Genomic DNA, 23,503 nt, shown 5'->3' on the forward strand with positions numbered 1-23,503 from the left:
ATTGCAAAGGGGCGGATGCCCGTTAATAATCTCTACTACGTTTCAAGCTCATTAGAATTATGAGCTATATTCAATATTGTATTTCAAGTGTTGTTTACATTTAGGCCACAGATTACGGGTAAATAACATTGTAATAGCGTCGTAAATTAACACAAACGTCAAACGTGGGTTAATGCCAAGAGAATTGATCGGTTCAGAGGCATTTTACATCCGACAGGATCTTATGACGACGACATGATTTACGTGGGAGAGCCATGCTTCGGTACGAATGGGCCGGCTCGACCGTAGAAGTAACACGTTCTCACAGAAAACCGGCGTGAAACAGCGCTTGCGCTGTGTTTCGCCGAGTGAGTGAGTTTACCGGAGGCCCAATCCCCTACCCTATTCCCTTCCCTAACCTCCTCTATTCCCTTCCCATCCCTGCCCTCCTCCCCTATTACCCTATTCCCTTTTAAAAGGCTGGCAACGCACCTGCAGCTCTTCTGATGCTGAGAGTGTCCATGGGCGACGGAAGTTGCTTTCCATCAGGTGACCCGTTTGCTCGTTTGACCCCTTATTTCATTTAAAAACAAATAAGATCACTCTATAATACCTTTGGAATCTGGACATACTATAAAATATTGTTATTGCTGACAGAGAATCAAAATCAAAAAAGTTGTAGATTTGAGTAGGAAAGTAAATTTGAAAAACTGACAACCTAAATTATTTTTCAAGCACTTTCTGGAATATATTTGTCTAGATCGTTTATAGCTCTTGTGTGATGTGTCGCGGAAATGGGAAATATCTAACAATACAATACAACTATTGGGCATTTGCTTTATAACACGTCTAGGGGTTATGTTTAGGGTTAGAAACAGCGTTGCCAGACGTCCCGATTTTTTCATCAAAATTAAATGTCCCGCGCGGGACAGGCTCAGTCCCGCTTTTCGGGGAAAGCCCGAACGTACGTGCAGCGTGCTGACTGCTGAGAAAGGGGGATATTAGATTATCATATATATTGGATCCGAGATCATTGAGTCAATGATATTGGATAATGTAATATAGACATATGATTCATTTCTTCCTTGATCATAGATTTTTGACATTTGCTGAGAGATTGGATCCAATACGGTCATAGAAATAGGTGTTGCCAGTTATTTAATATAAAAGAGAGTTTTTAATTCCTTGTTCGTTAATATGTTTCAAATAATGTAATGTAATTATTTTTCTAATTATATACTTGGATAATCTTGCTAAAATAACAAAAAACAAGCCATATTAAAAATGACGATGTCTTTTGACAAATCGAATTCTCTGAGATCTATTCTCTGAGATCTAGTAACCCTGACGTCAATACCTGTCAGCGTTAGCGCTCTCCATTGGCTATTGAAACCACATATGACGTAAAATAGGATCAATGAAATATGATAATGTAATATGCACATATAATCAAATGATCATATATATGATCATAGAAATGATCATATATAAATATAATGTAATACCCCCCAAAGAAAGGTACGTAATGAAGATAAGAGTGTGGACTGTGGGAGGTAGAGGGGTGGATTTTCTTTGGCTAATTTAGCTATCTATTGTCACGTAAACGTTATTTTATCGCAAATAAAAATATAAAATTCAAAAAACTTTTGATTTTATACCTTTTTTTACTTTGTCCCGCTTTTGACTGAAGAATCCTGCTTTTTCACTCAAAAAGTTCCAAAGTCCCGACTTAGCACAAAAAAAAACTGGCAACGCTGGTTAGAAACCAAAAGGTTATCTAAAGACAAAATTACATTTTATTATAATTACTGATAAGGTTATAAAAATATTATTCAGAGTTCCAAATACGTTGTCACTTGCTTTAAAAAAAATGCATGCAATTTCTAGACTTGCTAACATAACCAAGACATTAATGAGAGTATTATCACAGGTATTATCTTGTGAGAGTTGAGAGTATGAGAGAAATGTATTGATTCTATCGGTAAGCCCTATAAACAAGCCTTAACCACTTGTAGATTTTAAAGCTGCAAAACTTTTTCGGCCCTCCCACTAAGCAATTTAGAGACGAATATTGATTATGATTAGTTAGGCTTAGGCTGTCCGCATCATGAAGCTAATGTCCGCATACACACGTTTTCCGTATTCGATTTCTGATTCGTTTTCCGTATTGAGACATTCGAATGCATGGAAAATAGAATATACATAAACTGACGCAAACGTTCAATTTTTTCCGAACGGAACGAATTCCGCACGTGCGGCAGATATTATGTATGTGCTAAGTCCATGACTTTATAATTAATATCCACCAATTGCCCTTCATTAGTTCAATGCATTTCGATTTAAGATTACAGCACGTGACAGTTTATAGGACAATCGGCGCCTGCGAGTCCAACAATTCGCTAATAAAACGCGACTGGACCGAATTGAATTGAACGTCGATAGGAAAGCCAAGCGGTGTGGGTCTAGAAAATTCTAGAATCTAGACAATAAGAAAGATATTATCAGAGTCTAATAATCTATACATACATATAAATAAAATTGGAGTGTCTGTTTGTAATATTGAAAGAACCGGTTTTTACTACATGCTTATGAATGTATATACGCTACATACAGCAAAATAACATTATTTACAATTTTTGTCTGTATGTCTGTCTGTCTGTCTGTCTGTTTGTTCCGGCTAATCTCTGAAATGGCTGGAGTGATTTTGACGGGACTTTTTTTAGCAGATAGCTAATGAAGTAAGGAATAACTTAGGCTACTTTTTAACCGACTTGCGAAAAGGAGGAGGACATATTTTACTTTTTTTGTATTTTTTCTCGGACAACTACGCCAATTGTGGACCGATTTTCAAAATTATTTTGTTGTTGTATGAGATGTAGGACGATTTCGGTAACATCATCACCAAAGTGGTGATCTGATAATGCGATCCATGAGAAATCGACCGGACTGCTTGAAATTTCTATAGCAACATATTATAGTGATTTTACGTTGTTGTTATCACATTTTATTGACGCGGACGAAGTCGCGGGCAACAGCTAGTTATTAATATATTTGCATACTAAATTCTAATTATCGTCTCGACGCAAAATATTTTTTCGGCGAACGTGATAGTTTCCTTATACAGTCAATTGTTATGGAAAAAAAATTGTGGAAAAAGAATTGAGAAAAGCAGATTCTGGCTATTGTACTCTGAATACCAAGTTACAAGTCAAGATTGGCGATTGATGAAGAACGACGAGTATCAGAGGCCCAATCTTTATTCTCGATTCGATTCCTAGGTCATCCCAATCGATTGGGATGACCTAGGAATCGAATCGAGATTCGAAGAACGAGGATTGGCCCTCTGATCGCTTATCGCGCGTAGTGAGAGGATAGTCTGAGAATCCAATAAAAATAATGAACGAGAATCGGGAATCGGGATATATTATGCCATATAGAGTTTTTACCTATGGAGTTTATGACTTGTGATTTGTGAATTAATAGCATCACGTGATAAACATTTCAGGTTATACCTACGGTACCACAGAATAGATAATAAATTAATAATACAAGAAGTTAAACTTTATTTTAGTCTTCGATTATGACGAGTGACGACTGACGAGTTCAGTTCAGAGTCAGACATTCCAAAGGAGGTCAATTTGGAAAGTACTCATCTGTTTTTTAATACTGTTCTTCCTTATTCCTACGAATGTTGCACGTTGATTGCCCGTAATAATATTTATAAATACCAGTATAACAAAAAAAGCGCGATTTTCCAGTTTGTCTTCGGGATAAAGGCGGGAAAATTGAGACTTTCCAGTCTCTGACGTGACGAAATATGACGTTCTTGCAAGTTTATTATGTACAACAGGCGATTAAGATATTTTTAGCTATTAGTATTATAGGTAGGTTCATTTTACAAAAGTTGATTAGTTATTTAACACGGGTCGTTAAATTATTGTATGTTTATGCAAATATGTATGTAAAAAAAAGAAAGTACACAAGAATAGACGACGCAACAGTCACAAAAGCTAATGTTCGTAGAACAAACATAAACACAGCGAAATTGGGGGCTTTGCCAAGATATTTTCAGGGTCGCGGACGTTCTAACTTCAGTGAAATTGTTCCTCATACGTATATTGTAACAATGAGCTAAAAATATTCGCGATAATCACACGCAAAATAGTTCGCAACATAGTTCCGGAAACAAAGTTTAGGCCACTTACCTTTCTGTGACCGGGACGGCTTTCGACTTCAACTCATAGAACATGAAATCCTGCTGATGCTGAGCTGCGTTCATCTCGTCCCAAATCCTTTGGTCAATATTGAAGTCGTTCGTAAGAAGAGAGGCGAGATCGTAGCCCATATCGATGCCGGATTCATCCATTTTTAACTTTTACACCAACACAAACTTAACACTATAAAACTTTTTTAATTAAGAACGTTACAAAAACATATTTAGAAAAACCAAAACTACGACATTTGTAAATAAAAGACTGATATCTTTGCAGCATCCATCCTCCCAGGCCCCAGCTGTCTACTTGTTGCTGTTGTTGATTTTGCACATAGATAATAGAGTCCTTACGAGATAGGATGACTATAATGCGACCAATTTAATAATTACCTTATCCACAAGCAGTAATGCGTTATCAGCTGTACTCCTTAACTTCGTATCATAATAGTAGCGACATTTTTGTGACTGGCAATGTAAACAACACCTTTTAAAAATATTTCAATAAAAATGTATGAAAAAGTCTATTTTCACTCAAATTAACGTTTAATACGTGTCATTTACATAATTCAATACGCAAATAATAACGACGAGTGGGTACAAAAAACAAAACCTATTATATTTTTAAGTTTTCACCAAATCTATAGACAAAAGCGTGGTTGGGAAAAATACTTATGTGAATTGTGATTTTACTATCTGTGAAGTGTGATCTGTCATTTGTCAAGAAAAAAATAGCAAGTTTGCCGCTTGCGTTTGGGACGCTTGTAGATGCTTGTTTTTCGGCGTTGATAAAGTTTGAATAAAACACTAATTCAGATAGAATATTCCTTAAATATAATACAAAATGTCGAAGGCACACCCCCCAGAATTAAAAAAGTAAGAATCAACAAAGTTTCATAGCTTATAATCGAGCATAGTTTACGATTCAAGTCACCTAACCTAAGCATCGCTTACAAGTGTGGTTTTTTATTTGTTTTTATGTTATCACAGGTTTATGGACAAGAAACTGGCTATCAAACTAAATGCAGGTCGTAGCGTGACCGGCGTATTACGTGGATTTGATCCTTTCATGAACCTTGTTCTGGACGAGGCAGTCGAGGAAGCCAAAGATGGATCTAGAAACCTCATTGGGATGGTGGTGAGTAAACTACATAATATACTGTGATAAATATTTTTGCAATAAGCGATAACAATAACGTCCGCTAAAGAAAATTGGTAAAGAAAACTTATAGGTGCAAAAAAGAATACAAATCTTTCTCTATAACATTAATTGTGTATTTTAATTAATTATAATTATTAAAACCTACTACTGCAATTGTCGACAAAAATATTCTGTAAACATTATTAGCTAACCCCCACTTAATTGCACTTTAATATGATCGTGGGAATCGCAATCACAATAGATTTTCAACTGTTATGCGGCAGCCGGGTGGCGCTTGGGGATTGATGGGTTAAATGTTAATACATATTTCTACTTCTATAGTGGCATAAATTTATAAGTTACAGTGTGCCATTGTTTATGGTAATTTTATTTTTCATTTTTGGAATTTTCATCATAATTTTCTTTTCAGGTTATTCGTGGGAACAGTATCATAATGTTAGAATCATTAGATAGACTCTAGTTTGTGTGGTTTCAAGTATTTGTAAGTTTAATGCTAAGGTACATAACAATAAGTTTGTAACAAATTCTTTAATAAACAACCAGTCTGTGTAGAAATGTGTTACAGCAATATTTGGTAAAAACAAAGTTGAAGTGTGCACAATGTGTGTACTTTTTATTATAAACAATTTAAACACTTCTACTAATGTGTTTTTTCTTTTGTTTCACTTATCCTTTACGTTTCATAGAGGGCTGGAAATTGAAATAAATATTATAGACATATTATGTTGCTTGATAGCTTTCAGTACCGTACATGTTGATGGTTATAAATTAGTGGTCTTTTGATGGCTCATGAAACTGTACCGTTTCAGCCTAGAATCTAGACATAATGCTTTTTCATTGGTGATGATGACATTATTACAGAACAAATCTTTATTCCATTATGTATGTCATGATGGCCAAAAACGAACAAAATAATATATTGTATTAACCACTCGGACAGAGACCATGAAATTCAATCCTCCTTTTATCTTTGGTCCTTAGTCCTTACTAACATAACTCAAAACTGTTTACACAGCGTATTAATTACGCTGCATGAATCATGGTGGTAAATAAATACAGATGACCTTAAATTTGAAGGTCCTCTGTATTTATTTACCATTTAATGGCTGAGGGATGTGACCACCAAAATAACATTGATACTTATAACTTATAAGTATCAATGTTATTTTGGTGTATTCCCTTCCCTTCCCTTCCTTACCCTCCCCTATTACCCTATTCCCTCTTAAAAGGCCGGCAACGCACTTGCAGTTCTTCTGATGCTGCGAGTGTCCATGGGCGACGGTTGTTGCTTTCCATCAGGTGACCCGTTTGCTCGTTTGCCCCCTTATTTTATTTAAAAAAAAAACGACTAGGAAGGAAGGAATCAATGTTATTCATTTCACATTTCTCAAATGCCAGTCAAAGATAATATGTAAACCTTGCATATATTTGCATATAAGGGGGCAAACGAGCAGATGGGTCACCTGATGGAATTTGAAAAGCAACTACCATACTATTATATTATACGCAACTACCATCGCTCATGGACACTAGCAACATCAGAAGAGCTGCAGGTGCGTTGCCGGCCTTTTAAGAGGGTATGCGCTCTCTTCTTGAAGGTTTGCAGTTCATATTGGTCTTGAAATACTATTGGTGACAGTTCATTCCAGGGTTTTACATTGCGCGACAGAAAGTTACGCGAAAAACACACGATCGAAGACTGGTGGACCACTCACCAAGGTGATGGGATGGTAAATTTCTCGCGTGGAACGATGGCGAAAAGTTGCAGGAGGTATGATTCCTCCACGATTCCTCAATCCGAACACTCCCCGTGATACATCATACAACCGATAGAGGATGCAGAGTGAACCTCCATCTCGGCGTACTACGTAACACTATGGCAGTCAATTTAATTCGAGCAGCCCTCTGGCGCGGTCGCAGTTTTTGAGGGGGTCACTCACTAGTCACTACACTAAAAATTTATCGCTGTTATAGGAATAACTAGAAATTTCCTTTTATTATTTGGCAAGATTTTGAGATTTTTCCCTTTGACCTTAGATTTTGGGGGGGGTCATGTCCCCTGTGAGTTGTGGACCCCCCCCCCCCCTTCGGAGCGCGCCTGGCAGCCCTTCGTTGGATACGATCCAGAGGGAAAAGTTGGTATTTTCGGCTTTGGCTCCCCTGCCCAGAGATGAGAACAGTATTTCACAATATGAGGCTGATCTAGACCTTGTACAGTTTTAGGCGTTGGTCCGGACTGATATATTACTATCCCGCTCAGCGTTCTGACCTCTGTTAAGAACACCAAGCTTTTTTGAGGCTAACTTGGCCTAGTATATTGACCAAGGGGATTGAATATTTTGACGTAAAATTAAGCCTGTACAAAGCATGCACGTTGCATAAATTATATTGAAAAAAAATTGCTGTCACTGATGACAGCTGTCAAATATGTTTTGACATCGACATTTGACGCAAAAAATTTGCAAATTGCAAATTTTTAAATTTCCTTTTTGTTTTTGTATTCTACTTTGTTTTCCCGATAAAACTAGAATAATGACGAAACGCATGTAATGATTTAGAGAAAATCTACGACAAAGGGACACATTTCCAGTATTTATTTATTCATAAAAAGTGAGTGACTCAACGGGCTTGGTATGCTTTCATGTTATGCTTTGTTTACGTTGTATCTCGGGATTGTATCCATAATTCAATTTGAAAACAGTTAGTGCAGTGTGTTACATAGCTGAATACAATCTTATTATACTTTTTACGTTGTTTCTTTATCGACGTCATGTTAAATCCGGCTGTAGCAGTTATGTTCTTTTTTAACTTGTGTAGTTTACTGTAGGTGTTTATACTTAATACTTCCTATAGATATCAGGCGATTGAATTTCCTGAAACTTACCTGTGCTTCCTTAATCGATATTTAAAAATGGAAGACATTGGTCTAAGTAAGTCTTTATTGCATGTTTATATTAATCATCATGAAATTATTTATAATAATTGATATTAATTAGATGTATTTAGGTCTCATTGAAGTCTATTTCTAGTTGTTTTAATAAATGGCAATTTAAAAGCATTTTAAAAAAGGTGTACCACTTTATTGCTAGTTGTTTTTTATTGAATTATTGTTTTTTTTGTGTGATACAATCTAATATATGATGTGATTGTATGTTACAATGACTCATTAGTTCGGATAAAAGGTCACAGTTACTCCCACACTAACAAAATTCTAGTCCACCTGTTATTGCTAAAACTTTAATATACTTAATAATACATATTTGCATATAACATCTTGTTCAATATCATTTAATCAATTTTTTTATCTCACAACTAGCTGTGCCCCGCGGTGTTACCTGCGGTTTAAGTGACATATCATAAAAGACTATGAAAAGTACCAATAATAGTGTCAAAATGGGATGACACATGGTTCTATAACGGTTTATGGTAGTGATAATGATTAAGATGGAGGTAATTTGCATAGTAACATATGCTTTCCGCTCTTAAAACAACATCGAAACTCCCAAACTTGTATCTATAAAGAGTCAGGAGTTCTCTCAGCACCTCCCGAACCATGGTATACCGTGGTGCAAAATCTTACTTGTTGGTAGCATATGCTTAGAATACTGCTCACGAAACCGAAGTCACCACATATTTCCATATAAATTTTGAGCAGTTCCCTCGATTACTTATGGATATCTTCATCAGGTCACCACTTTTATGAATATGGTACCAAATTGGAATGACAACCTATACACCAAAAAAATAATTTTGAAAATCGGTTCACAAACGGCGGAGTAATCGTTGAAGTTAAAAAAACGAACATAACACCTTCTCCATTTTGAAAGTCGGTTAAAATTGTAGCCTATGTGTTATTCTGATGTATAAGCTATATTATTGTAAAGTTTCATTAAAATCCGTTCAGTAGTTTTTGCGCGAAAGAGTAACAAACATCCATACATCCACACATCCATACATCCAAACAAACTTTCGCCTTTATAATATTAGTAGGATAGTAGGATCATTTTAGTCTATTTTTATTGATGTATGCAAAAAGTGTTACCTAGACACTCAATTTTATAATTTTAATAATAACATACACTAGCGGACATGCACCCACTTTTATATTTTTTAAAACTAAAAAATATTTCAATAACTTGTATAACATTCTTATTAAAAAAAAAACAGTCAGTTCAGTAAAAAAAAATCCTCTTTATAATAGGTTATGTAATCGAGAAATTCACTATGAAATTCCCTGGGTAGTTGTAATATTATGTTACCAATAGGCAATATTACTATATTTTTTTAGGTCCAAAGTTCCCAATGGCTGAAACACTGGATCCCCTGTCCCCAAGCGTGAATGCTTCACCTCCTGGACTTATGCACAAGCTTCGGTCTAGATTTAGCAGGAACACACCTATGTCTAGAGCTCCTGGAGATGGTATGTTAAAAAATTGACAATCTTCAAGACTATATTCAGGTTTATTAAACACATAGATATTTAACCAGTTTACCTTTTGTCTGTAAAGCTGATCGCACATAAAATTTTGTCAGCACCATAATATGTGCCATACGCATCGAACGCACCATACGGTGCGTTCAGGGAATGCATGCTGATAAATGTGCAATCACCTTTTTTCATTTATATTTTATATGCCAAAATATTGCTACTTCATACTTGTTGTAGTGTACTTACTTGTACTAATTTGAATTCACAAAAAAATGATAACCATGTATTCATAATAATCTAAATATAAAAAATTGTAAGATAGATCGCAGACGACAGACTTTTTGTGTGATCGAGTCTGCGCCCTGCGGCGCCCATACAGTCGGCATGGCGCGGCCATGCCGACTGTATGGACGACTAGATCGCACAAAAAGTCTGTCGTCTGCGATCTCCCTTAATGATAATAACACAGACTACCTTGTAAGTTGTATAGACTGTGTGTATGTTAAGTACATGTAATATTTCTAGTTATGTATCTGTACCTCTGCTAATTAATTTTGTTGACCTTTGTTCAGAATCATCAGAGTATTAAATTAGTAACATTAAATAAATCGTTATTGTAATAACAGATCCGCCGTAAATTAATTTCTGTGAAGACAAAGTTGTAGGCAACATCTTATTGTGTTTAATAAAAACTAGCAAGCTGAGCAAAATACAATTTCCATTTTTTATAAGAATCTGTTACGAAATACAATGTAGCTACATCATAGTTTTTCCTCTTAGTATATTGTATAAAGTTAGATAGCATCTTGTGTATGATAAAAGATGTAAAGCTGACCTTCAGGTAATAAAAAATGGAGGACAGTGTTTACACTAGTCAAGTCTGAAGATTTGTCGTAATCAAAGAAAGTGTAACAAACTGCCAATCAAGGTTGCAATGCAAAGACAAGATTAATTCACTTTGAACTTTATCAGTTTCTCAACTGTTTTTGTCATTTGAACACGTAAAATGGATAAAAGTGGTAATTTATTGTAGTTTTAATTAAGTATTTATATGAAAAGTCATGAATATTTACCAATAGAAAATTAAAACAATGCCTTGTTTAATTATAATTTATGTATAAAGTAGACGAATAATTAATAATTAATTTTATCAGCATGTTTATAGGATTTAATGATGTTTAAAGGATTATAATAATTTCCAGGCTATGTTGAGTTTGGTGAGTTCAGATCGGAGAGGCCGGGTGTTAAGAAAGTGGGCACTTTTGCTGGTGTGTTCTGCCCAGTTGTCCTCTCTATGTTCAGTGCACTTGTTTTCATTCGAATGGGTAAGTTTTTGCTTTTATACCTATCTTAATTGGTGATTTTTATCTATACTTATCATAATTTTTTTTTTAAGAAAATGTCTTTTTTTTATATAATATTATTTGATTGATTTTTAGTTTTTAATTAACTTTCTTGAACCTAATTTCTCAATGCAAATTAAGGATAATACAAGTGTTATTTGTTTTTTCAGGTTACCTAATAGGAAATGCTGGTATACTAGTAACATTGGCACAATTCGGAATTGCTTATCTGATAGTTGGATTCACAGTGACTTCTATTTGTGCGATATCCACTAATGGCGCCGTGGAAGGGGGCGGAGTTTATTGTATCCTTTTTATAAATTCAGACTAAGCGAGAGAGACAAAAATAGCAGATAAGCTATTTGTCCCTTATTAAGTGTCTGTGTCACCTTAGAATCAAATTATACTCGTAATGAACAATAATTAATTTCGCTACCATAAAATTTGGTATGCTCGATCTTTCTTTGAAATCCAAAAAAAAAAATGTTGCTAAAATGATCAATGAATTACATAAGATACAACCATACATTATTTTACATATTTTCTTGACCCTAGAATCAGTCATGATAAGTAGGACTCTAGGTCCAGAGTTCGGTGGAGCCATTGGGACGCTGTTCTTCTTCGCCAATGTTGTATCAAGTGCACTGTGCATATCAGCGTGTACAGAAGCATTGACGGAAAACTTTGGGATAAACGGTAATCAATAATCATATTGACTATGCCAGACTGACTGACAGTTGAAGGGTATGAAAACCATGGCTTTCTTAATAATAGTTACACTATCAGCGCAACTACTTCTTCAGTTAACTCTATATAAGAAACACATACACCTTTTTTACTATTATAATTATTAAAGTATGTTTTGGAAAACAGCAAATTAGGCCGCGTTTCCACTGACGCGGAGCTGGGCGGAGAGGAGCGGTGAAAAGGTGTCAGTGTTTCCACTGAAGCGGAGCGGAGCGGAGTGGAATGGAGCGGAGCGGAGCGGAGCATACTTTTGGAATTGATTAAATGATTAACTGAGGCACTACAGTCACGCACCGCCCTGCTCCGCACCGCTGTCCTCCGCTCTGCACGACAATGCTCGTTGTCCTCCGCACCGCATCGCCTCGCTGTATTTTTATTATGAATATCCCCTCAGCTCAGCTCCACCCCGCTCGTGCTGTTTCCATTGAGGCGGAGCGGAGATTTCGAGCATAGTGATAGGTCAACTCGGGCACCGCTAAGCTCCTCTCCGCCCAGCTCCGCGTCAGTGGAAACGCAGCCTTATACTTAATTAGCTGTTTCCCAAAAATTCGTTTGCTCCAATTTCTGTACTTAATTCGCAAGATTGCGATTAAGAAGGTTTTAAAACAATAATATAATAAGAAACTACTTAGGTCCCCCATCTGCCTAGGAATCAACTTCTCTGATAGTACATTCAAAAAATTTAAACCGGTTGAGCCGTTTTGGAGGAGTTCGCGCACAAGCTCTGTGACACGAGGATTTTATATAATATATTCGATAACTCTATTTTTTTTCAGGCTACCTGGTAGCGGAAGGCACCGGTCTGCGGGGCGGCTACTGGTACCAGTTCCTGTATCGGTCGACGCTGAACGCTGTGGGGCTCGGCGTGTCATTGGCTGGGGCTTCGCTCTTCGCCCGCACCAGCCTCGCCACGTGGGTCACCATGGTGGTGTGCCTGGCCAGCGCGCTGATCAGCTTCTTCGTCACTAAGCCGATGATTGTGAGTATAGGCTGTGCATCAATATATGACATGACAAAAATTTTGATTTTCGTTAACCGCCCCTATGTCATGAATAGCAAAATTATGACAAGTCAACGCTATGGCGTTGATGATTCTCTTATCGTAAAAGCTCCCGGCAGTTCCTATACTGTTGAGTATTTTACGCTAAAATACTATGTCTGATTGCCATAACACGTGTGTGCGTGCGTGTGCACATGCGTGCATGCTAGCGTGCGACTATGCGATTGTGAATGTAGATTAATAATTTAAATTCTTTGTTAAAAAAACAACTGTGTTAATTGCGCAATGTTGCTGTATTTATTTGGCAACCGATTTTCTATCGTATCTTCTAATGTTTTATTATATGTATTTTCAAATGCACCTACAGCTCTTCCAATGTTGCGAGTGTCCATGGGCGACGGTAGTTGCTTTCCATCAGGTGACCCGTTTGCTCGTTTGCCCCCTTATTTTATAAAAAAAATCTCTTTCAGATCGACAGGCCATCATCAAACTCGATATCAAACATTACCAACTTTACATACACGGGGCTGAGTATGGAGACATTCAAGGAGAATCTTTACCAGGACTACGGGAGGGACTACAACACACCCAATGGTGACATGGTGGACTTTGCCTCGGTGTTCGGAGTGCTATTCACAGGAGTGACTGGAGTCATGGCTGGAGCTAATATGAGTGGTGAGTTTTAATTTCATTACTTATACTTATATATATGAAAAAAAAACAATTTAAAAATCAAATACCCTATTAATGATGCTGCAATTTAAGAGCAGAAGCAGGGGACAATGTTTTTCCATACAAACATTGCCCTCTGTTTCCTCCCTGGATAATGCCGGTAGAGTTATGATTTTTTTCCTGAATATCTATGGCCACTATTAGCATGTCCCTATGTTTTCTTCTTTTTCATAATTTTATTATTAAAAAAGATAAGAACGTCCAAAAACCCAAAAAAACGGCCAGATTTTCCTCTGTGTTCAAACACCCAGAAAACAAAACTGGCTAGAATATACAAAAAAAAAAAAAAAAAAACATAGGAACACAGTTCAAGCCTTGCTTTAATTCTTAATGAAAAAGTACTTAAAACGGTTAAGTTTTGGAGAAGGAATCAGCAGATAACGAATCGAAGATTTTCTGTTCTTTTACTTTTTTTTTGTTAGAGAAATTGAAAATAGGTATTTGAAAATGTATTGCTGTCTCACCAATCTCAAGTCTCCCACCGCAGAGCGCGATAGAGATAACACGACAAAAGTTCTAATAAAAGAACAGAAAATCATCGATTCGTTGTCCGCTAATTCCTTCTCCAAAACTTAACCGATTTAAGTACTTTTTTTTATTAAGAATTAAAGCAAGGCTTGAGCTGTGTTCCTATGTTTTATTTTTTTAGTATATTTTAGCCTAAAAAGAGGTACTTAAACCTCTTTCTTTTTCTTTATAGTAACTAAGTTAAAAAAGTTACTTCAAAATTACATTACGGATTAAACTGTCCAACTAACGTTTAAATATGCGCCCTCGGTTTGGATTGCCCGCGGTCCTATATTAAGCTGGGCACTCGCTAACAGCGATCATGCATGTAAATTATAACGTATGGTTTTTGTAACGTAAATTGTAATAGGTACTGTATCATCTTATGTACTCACTTGTATTTCATAAATTATATGCTACATGGTCCAGCTTTATGCGTTTTATAATATATAGGTTTTATTAAAGCCGTTAAAAATATAATAATCTCAGGTGAATACTTATTTTTTTGCTACAGGTGAACTAAAGAATCCGTCCCGCAGTATACCGGCCGGCACGCTGGCAGCACTTCTGTTCACAGCGGTGGCGTACGTAGCGCTGACATTACTGACTGGAGCGACGTGCTCGCGAGGACTGCTTATTAATGACTACGTGTATCTACTGCCTATTAATATATGGCCGCCTTTTATAGCTGTTGGTAAGTAGTATATGGTGTAATACCAGAATAGGATATATTTCTGCCATGTTTTGACGCTAGAGAGCAGCACCATCACAGATAGTAACAAAAAGTTTTGTTTGGCGTTTGACAACGTTTCTGTCAATATTATGACGTGTGCAAGGTGTAAAATTATTTACTGTACATGCCAGTAGCGCCCTCTGCTCAGACCTTTGCGTATTATTCCCTATTGCAACAAGAATATTATGTGCGCGGATAAAGATAAAATTGTATTTTTTGAATTTTTAATGCTCCATGGCCTACGTACTTATTACAGGTTAAGAGGGCGACTAACCCCAAAAATCAAACATCGTCCTTCTCTCTTCACACTCACGCCCGTCTTTCATATGCCAGGTGAAAAAGAACGACGCGGATTCATCGCCAAATTAGTTTTTTCTTAATAACTCGATAAATATACAACATTTTAAAAATCCGCTAGGTCGATCTCTCAATGATAAAATTTTATACAATGTGTTAAAATATTAGTTAATATTTAGTTCAATGCGCGGTTATGGCAATAAATGAAAAATTCGTGAAAATTAGATGCATCTTTGTGATTTTTTTCTATCGAGAAAATTTTAAGATATCGTGTTTTTGCTCAGATCGAATTCTCGGAAGTATAATGTAGTATCTAATTTTAGAAAATAAAACAATTCGGGGCTTATTTTCATGTATAAAAATGAATTATAAAATCGACACTTTAGGGTTAGTCGCCCCCTTAACAAATATCTCATAGTGCGTTTCGTAGGTTTCCGTTTTCGAATATTTTTATGAACGCCACGAATATGTTATTACATTTCACAATTTAGAAGCATTTAAAAATATATTACATAAATAAATATTAACTTTACAGGTATGTTGGTGGCGACATTTTCTGCCGGTTTGTCCAATTTAATCGGTGCTTCCAGAGTTCTAGAAGCCTTGGCTAAAGATAATATATTTGGTAAGAAATATCCACGTTATGAAACATTTACTTATCACATAATGCGTCTTCACAACCAGTAATAATTATTTTATTTTCATCAGGTTTCCTTCTCCGTCCAATGGTGTCTGAATCTGGCAACCCGGTGGCTGCTGTCATTGCTTCCTGGCTTCTCGTGCAAATTGGAATTATGGCCGATTCCCTAAATGACATTGCTCAGGTAAAGTAACATAAACTTCGCCTTAAATATATTAAGACATGATGTAGTCTGATTTTCTTGTTTTTAAATATCTTTGTTGTCGTCTCATTTTAGGTGAACTCTGTGCTGTTTATGACGAGCTATTTTGCCATCAACCTCGCTTGCTTGGGTCTGGACTTAGCTTCGGCCCCTAATTTTAGGTAAGATAAAAATTCCACTAAAATATAACCTCGTAGACTAATTATTATTATTGTTCAGACTAAATGTGAAAAATAACTCCTATAAGTACTATTTATTATATATTGTACTTACATTCTATATTATCTTATCCTGGTATGGCAAAGCTAAATGGAGTTAGATAGTTTTCGTGTATATCTTTGTTCATTATTGGTATACAAAACACTTATTATTATCGTTCTTCACTTACCGTTGTTACGATTACGCAGCCGAATCTCCTTGCTTGATGCTTATTCCCCTCTTTTTACTTTAGGCCGACCTTCAAGCAGTTTTCATGGGTGACATCACTAGCGGGTCTGTGCGGGTGCGCCACGCTCGTGTTCGCTCTGCGTCCCGCGTACGCGTGCGGCGTCGCGCTCGCAGCTTGCAGTTTAGTTGTCGCTCTACACTTCCTGTCGCCGGCCGCCGCTGATCCCAAGTGGGGTAGTCTCAGCCAGGCGCTCATATTCCACCAGGTAATGTTTGACACCTGTGACGTCACTTACAGGATATTTATTTATTTAGTACGGTACAGTTACAGACCACGGAACCTAAATGCACCATTATTACGCTATGCGTACGCGTGTTATGCTATACGTACGCAATTGTTAGTGAGTGATGTGTATGCACAATAAAATGTAAAATTAAAAAAACGTGTTTTTTTAACTATCATTTTATGTATCAATTACTATCATATTCCCCAGGTCCGCAAGTATCTGCTTCTGCTGGACCCGCGACGGGAGCACGTCAAGTTCTGGCGGCCGCAGATGCTGCTGCTCATCTCCTCCCCGCGCCAGGCCGCACCGCTCATTGACTTCGTCAACGACCAGAAGAAGGTAGGAAGGAATAATCTATAGTACAAGGTCCATTTCATTCCAATGCCATCAAATTAAAAGTCGCTTATTCACCACGTGAAAGATACCGCATATAGAAATTTTTCATTTTTGACTCCAGAATTTGAGCTTGGATGATTTTAAATCAATGTTTAACATTTGGCCTCTCAACTAAAGTTCTTGGGAGTTCGCGCACAGGCTATACCCAATTTTTGGACGAATACGAATATACTATAGTTTATCTATGAATACACATATTTATGTATGGGTCTTGATTTATACAGGGTGCGATTAAACCTTCCTGCTAAAATTTTTTCCAGGGCTTAGGTATCATTAGGAGAGGCCGTTTAACAAAAAAAAATTTGATGTTATATATTTTTTTGACATAATATTTTATCCCATTTAAAATCGTTGCAAAACGGTCACTCGCGGCGCGAGGGAATGAGAGGGGGTAACGCGGGGGGAGGCGCGCGCGCGGGGTCACATCACGCGCGGGCGACGCGTCGTGTCCATTAATTGTAGTGTTTTTAGGATAACTTTCGGAAGCTATTTCTCAACATTATAGTACTGAGTGATTATAAAAGAAAAAATACGTGTGTTTTTAATTTTAAAAAGGATCAATATATCCAAATTTGGCAGGAAGGTTTAATTGCACCCTGTTTAATAAGTCTGTTAGGTTTCTGTTTATTGGTGGTGGATGTGCATTAACCTCTATGTAAATATCCGTCTATTAACTTGCTACATCTATATACAGGGTGGTCTATTCGTGATCGGCAACGTGACGGTCGGCCGTCTGAACGGCACCGGCGACCCGCTGGCCGAAGATCATAAGTACTGGCTCAAACTTATTGACCATTTGAAGGTAAGTGTTCATGTTCAAATGGCATCATCTTAGATACTTCCATATGACATACAAACGATCCACACTTCCATAATAATATCCATACTTCCATACTAATATTATAAATGCGAAAATGTGTCTGTCTGTCTGATACCTCTTCACGCCTAAACCGCTGACCGATTTTGCTGAAATTTGGTATGGGTATACTAGTTATAATAACATAGGATATTTTTTATCCCGGAAAAATGTACGGTTCCCTTATGATAAATGAATTTCATCGCGTCATCTAGTCTAGTATAAAATATGTAAATAACAATGTAACAAAATGTTTTTGACAAACATAATAATCAATTATATTATGTCCCATAGGTGAAGGCGTTCGTAGAACTGTGTCTGGCTGAGTCTGTGCGCGCCGGCGCGGCGCAGTTGACGCGACTGTCGGGTCTGGGCGCGATGAAACCTGATACCGTGCTACTGGGCTTCCGTGATACAGCACCACCTAGAGACTTCTTCTTGGAGTATGTTATTTTGAAACTTTTGTGATGATCGAAACTGTATATTGCGAATTTTTTGGCTGTCCTGAATAACTTTCAGAGAAATAAAAACGTCATTCTTATTTAACGTTTCAATTTAAGTTAAAGTTAGTTTAAAAAACTTATCTCGGTTTATAGGTAAAAAAAAATGCGTAACGAATCATAGGAACAAAATACTTTCTTATTTACTATTAACGGACTTGTCCTTTGTCCGAACTTATTCTGATTAGTATTATTCATTTTACAGCCCAACATCGCCATACAAGACGGAAGAATTCGATCTAGACACCGAGCACATATTCCCCGCTCGCAAGACCGCCTCACTCCTGTCCGCCGGCGAGTACGTCGGCATCGTGTCGGACGTGCTGTGCGTACGCAAGAACGTGTGTCTGTGCCGCAACTTCCACACGCTGGACATGGCCGCTGTCGAAAGGTGAGCGCTATCTCAGTCACTCCGCCCGGTTAGACAGAGACGGCAATGCGCCTGCCCACTGTACTTTGCGTGCGCTCTTACGTGCTGCGTTCATGTAACACGGAGAGATACTTATTTTACTACTTCTATTCATCTGGTTAGACAGAGAGCCACGCGGCATCGTGTCGGATCACGGACGTTCTCTTCGTGCGCAAGTGGAAATTAAGCTATTGTTTATGCTAGTCATATCTATTTAAGAGGGACAGTTTGGAGTCCTTATTCACTGTGTGTACGTAAAAACGGGAAGTTAGCTATTGTTTATGTTAATCTAGTATGAGTTCATCCAGTTTGAGCAGGAGTTATTACATTTTTTTACGTTCCAGACGGTCGGCACACCTGCAGCACATCGACGTGTGGCTGGTGGAGCCGCTGTGCCCGCACGCGGACCCGTTCACGGTGCGCGCGCTGTTCGCACTGCAGCTGGCGGCGGTGGTGCGATCGGCGCGAGGCTGGACGCACCTGCGGCTGCGCGTGCACGTCGTCGGTGCGTACAGTATAGCCCCGCCCTAAGGGGGGGGGGGGGGGGGGGGGGCAAAGAAAACTACAGGTCGGCCAAAGAAAACCTAGTTTATAAAGTGACATTCTGTTTGAATTTGTCGGTTTCGATCGCTTGCCGGGAGGATCGGAAAGCCACCTTTGGCATAATATCATTTTGTGTTTATTTATTTCTTAGAGTATGCATAATATATAATACATATTTTCAGAGTCACATCGCACTGCGCCGCCCACCGCATCTGACCCCAACATACCGCAGCTGACCCAAAGTCTTCCCGTACTCAACCGACTGGACCAGCTGCTCAAACTGCTCCGGATCAACGCTACTACTCATAGTGTAAGTTTATAAACTAGTGACTTGATGATGCCCGTAACTCTGTTGTAAAAGAATTTGTTTATGGCTTGATGCTTGTTTTGGAACCGTAAATTTTTCCGCGATGAAAACTATTCTACATCCTTTCCCGGCGAACAAAGTATCTGCATACCGAATTCCATGATAATCCCAAGTCAGCGCCAAGTCCCGCAACCCGTAAATGTCGCTGCGACGTCGGGCGACATGTCGCGGGACACGTACATTTCGTGTTGCGCGACTAGGTCGCGAGACAAAATCCACCTAGCGAACAGGCGGCTTAAAGAGACAGGTGCACTTTCGCATTTAGAATAAGCCCCAAGCGGCCACATCCGCCCGCGATATTAATAGATAAGCTATTGTGTCTCGTTTTTTCACGATCGACGGGTTCGGCGTTTACGCCAACAATGCGCTACGCATAAAATATAACGCGACGTCATTTCGGCATGGTGTGTCATCGGTAATTTAAATTACATTGCAGGCGTAAACTTGCTGAACTTCGGCCGCGTAACTTCGGTATGGTGTGTTTAGACACTAAAACTTCATCTTAACAATGCATTATCATGTCATCAGGTAAAGGACTGGCCCGAGCTACCAGACCGGTTGAATGACAGCGCTGATAGCGGTCTGTACCATCGTATACCCGTCAACTATTTACAGAAGTAAGTATTAAATATATAAATCAGCTTACTCTTAGATTAAGCAGTAGATCCTAGAGTAAAATTTTACTTCAGTTTGGTGGCAGCCCTAATAACAATAATTAATACTAACTTAGATAATATCAAATTCTTTCTCATTTAGCAATGTTGCGAACGGATCGGCAACGGTGATTTTCAATAAAATTGTGGGATATGCGTGGCGGCCACAAAAGACGACCTTCCGACCGAGCGCAGCGAGGTGTTATGTTCGGCCAGGCCGAAGCCCACGTGATACATTTCAGCTGTCGCATATATACTGATGCGCTTAGAAAACTTCGATAGCGCGATGCAGGAATGTTAGGCTAATTATGGGTAAAAAATATAAATGAAAATCCCTCATTGAGACTAGTCCGGTGACCGGACGCTTGCGTTTATCGTACCTAAACTCGAGAGTGAAACTTCTGTACCGTAAGGTACTAATTATGTATTCTGTGACGATGTACCCGATGAGGCGATGCTGGCTGGCGCGGTGCGGAGCTGAGGGGGCGGGGAGTGAGGATTACGTATTAACCCTTTAGCCGCCAAGGTCGGAATAATCCGACAAATATTTTCGTGCCCATTTCGCCAAGGTCGGATATTTACGACCAGTACTACTACTCGGTTAATCTGCCTTTTTTGTTTGATAGCACTGTATTATATTAAAATAATGTTTATACTTGGTAAATAGTTAACGAAGTAATCATTTACAAGTGATTACACTTTAGTTTCTTAATTAGAAGACCTAAAAATAATGTCTAAAGTTAAATAAATTACCGAAAATATTATTAGAAAAGTGTATTGATGTCCAACGCCCGAGTCGGAAAAATCCGACAGTAGGGACGGGACAAAAGCAATGATTTACTGATGCAAAAATCCACATAAATTAAAACATTTCTGTTTTTACTAACTAATTTATTATAAAACAAATAAAGCAATGGTTACTGAACAAATAAACGTGTTTGTTTTACTTAATTTATAATAAATATAGTATAAAAATTTCAGTGATTGAATTGACGATTCCCATCCCTAGCCTGCATGTTTAGAAACGAATGTTGTCAGCACATCCTGCGCCACGGTCGGAAAAAGACGACCGCTTCTGACGTCATAAGCGAGTGCCGCCTTCTAGAATTTTCCACTAGTGTTGTGCTTATGATGATGCTATCGATAAATGTGATTGTAGTGGATACTTAAATTATAAATAAAATTACAATAAATTACTAAGTAACGCTTTCCTATCTGTCTGTCTGCTACGAGATTTAGATGAAATTGTATGCGTGTGAAGGGGATGGGATATCGATCTACTATTGAAAATCTATATTTGTAGTAGGTTATATATTTAAACAACTAAATTATTTAATCCGTGGCAACTATGAAATTAATATTATTTGAAATGTAATAACAAATATCGGGAATTATGTCACTTCACTATTCTAGCTGTTTTTATCTAATGTTTTTGCCAGCGTTGTATATATACTAACAACATTATGGATTCAAATACTAGATATCAGTTTATACTTTATATAAATTATAAATTAAGAAATAAATTATCGACATCGAAAAAGATAAGTATTGCACATCACTATTTGTTGTAGGTATAAATTTTTCAATTTATGGTGCCGGCGCTAGAGGCACGACAATTGATTTTAAGCTCGGCGGTTAAAAGGTTAAGAGCCAATGACAATAATTTGTTAAACATAAAAAAAAAATGAATTCGAATAATTCTAATAAAAGATGAAAATAAATAGAGTGTGCTTTTAAGTTTCTTTAAACTACTATTATTATTTATTCAGAGTGAACAACATCCTGAAGTCTCGCAGCTCGGGCACCGCAGTGACGTTCGTGCAGTTGCCGGCGCCGCCGCCCGCAGCCGCCGACGCTGACGAAGACCTCAGCGAACAGTATTTGAAGGTATGAAGTTAGCTACGGAACTTATAGCATAATTATTATTCTTGTTATCGTAAGTTGGACTCGCTGGGATGAATATCATATTACATATAGGATGTATATCAGCTAAGACTAAGCGGAACGCAAATTTTGGAACGTCACTAGTGTGAAGTTAGTTACAATATATAAATTCGCTGCGTTTTTAGGGTTTAATTAACAATGATGGACTATTTAAATACTGTAAGGCACAATTTCACCAACGTCTGTTAGTGTTCACAGCTTGTTGAAATGTCATGTCTTCTCTTTCATTCATATGAAAAACGAAAGAGTGAACGAAACGTGATACTAATTCGAGCATTAAGTTTAACAGTCGTTGGTGAAATTGTGTCTAAGGATCCTAGTCTGTACGTAGTCTGAATGATTTAACTGTATTTTTATCCGTAAATTTTATCTGCAAATACAACTGTATGTATTTTCATTTGTCATATTTTGAATGTAACTCATTTTCTTCACTATTTTTTTAACTTCAGGTATTAGACGAAATGACGAAGGATCTGCCGCCGACGATTCTCGTGCGAGGCCTCAAGTCCGTGACGTCAACGGCGCTCTAACCACAATCTTATGACTCAATTATACCCGCTAAAGGAGCGACAAACTGCTTAGTTTGGTCGTAGATAGTTTCTCCATAAACGCCCAAAACACTTTCTCTAGATACATCCATAGAGAAAATGTCCGAATGTTTTGTCTGTTTCGGATCTACCATATTATATCTTTGTTTACGCATCAACTATTATGTTTTCTATGACTGAACCGTGCAGATTTACTGTATGTGGTAGGACTTAGATAGAATAATTTCCACTGTTTATACTACTAGGATTACTAAAACTAACTAGGATGCCAATGGTGAGGCAATCCCCCTCAAATTGTATTATGTTTAAAAAATGTTAATATAAAAAAAAAACTTTGCTGTCTAAAGCTTGGTTCCACAACTGAACAGACACTGAAGAATTAGGCATTACGAATTTTAACTACGCGTGTTTTATTCGCGGGAATTGATTCATATAAATTTATCGCGAAATTTTTGTCGCAAGTGTGGATACTCTCATAAGATTCAATGTGTTACAGATTAAGTGCGAAAAAATCCGCGTGGATAAAATTCTTTACCTTTGTCTGTTTGTACTGGTTTCCTTAAAATTAATTTAATGCATATCTTGTAGTATCTAAGATAAAGATCGAATGAACGTGCTCACTGTATTTTATG

At 37.6% G+C, this 23,503-nt stretch overlaps 3 protein-coding genes across 7 annotated transcripts in view; 2 read left to right on the forward strand and 1 right to left on the reverse strand.

The window, feature by feature from the left end:
- LOC121736508 (transcription factor EB) overlaps positions 1–4,518 on the reverse strand; it is a 127,742-nt gene extending 123,224 nt beyond the window's left edge. For 3 of the 4 annotated variants that reach the window (XR_006037031.1, XM_042127742.1, XM_042127741.1), the window contains exon 1: positions 4,185–4,518. Coding sequence is in view for 3 of the 4 variants with exons in the window: in XM_042127742.1 (XP_041983676.1) it covers positions 4,185–4,345 (161 nt within the window). In the remaining variant the exon portion in view is untranslated. The remainder of the gene's footprint in view (positions 1–4,184) is intronic. The other variant, XM_042127743.1, reaches the window with a different exon arrangement.
- Positions 4,519–4,921: 403 nt separating this feature from the next.
- LOC121736503 (probable small nuclear ribonucleoprotein G) lies at positions 4,922–5,866 on the forward strand. The gene is made up of 3 exons (XM_042127732.1): positions 4,922–5,065; positions 5,180–5,327; positions 5,761–5,866. Exons 1-3 carry the CDS (start codon positions 5,034–5,036, stop codon positions 5,809–5,811), a joined length of 231 nt encoding a protein of 76 aa, XP_041983666.1. The 5' UTR covers positions 4,922–5,033; the 3' UTR covers positions 5,812–5,866.
- A 1,953-nt stretch (positions 5,867–7,819) lies between these two features.
- LOC121736602 (solute carrier family 12 member 9) lies at positions 7,820–23,131 on the forward strand. Of its 2 annotated transcripts, none has more exons than XM_042127905.1 (21): positions 7,820–7,961; positions 9,640–9,771; positions 10,983–11,105; positions 11,294–11,428; positions 11,685–11,819; positions 12,647–12,849; positions 13,341–13,545; positions 14,624–14,803; positions 15,675–15,764; positions 15,848–15,963; positions 16,057–16,142; positions 16,433–16,634; positions 16,863–16,994; positions 17,746–17,853; positions 18,202–18,350; positions 18,613–18,798; positions 19,161–19,321; positions 19,542–19,669; positions 20,255–20,343; positions 22,149–22,266; positions 22,773–23,131. In XM_042127905.1, the coding sequence occupies exons 2-21, from the start codon at positions 9,654–9,656 to the stop codon at positions 22,851–22,853; spliced, it is 2,745 nt and encodes a 914-aa protein (XP_041983839.1). In that variant the 5' UTR covers positions 7,820–7,961; positions 9,640–9,653; the 3' UTR covers positions 22,854–23,131. The 2 variants fall into 2 exon arrangements, with proteins under 2 accessions (XP_041983839.1, XP_041983838.1); XM_042127904.1 differs by lacking the exon at positions 7,820–7,961 and adding an exon at positions 8,007–8,281.
- The last annotated feature ends 372 nt before the right edge of the window (positions 23,132–23,503 follow it).

The sequence above is a fragment of the Aricia agestis genome, chromosome 19, assembly GCF_905147365.1.
Source record: "Aricia agestis chromosome 19, ilAriAges1.1, whole genome shotgun sequence".
NCBI lineage: Eukaryota > Metazoa > Arthropoda > Insecta > Lepidoptera > Lycaenidae > Aricia > Aricia agestis.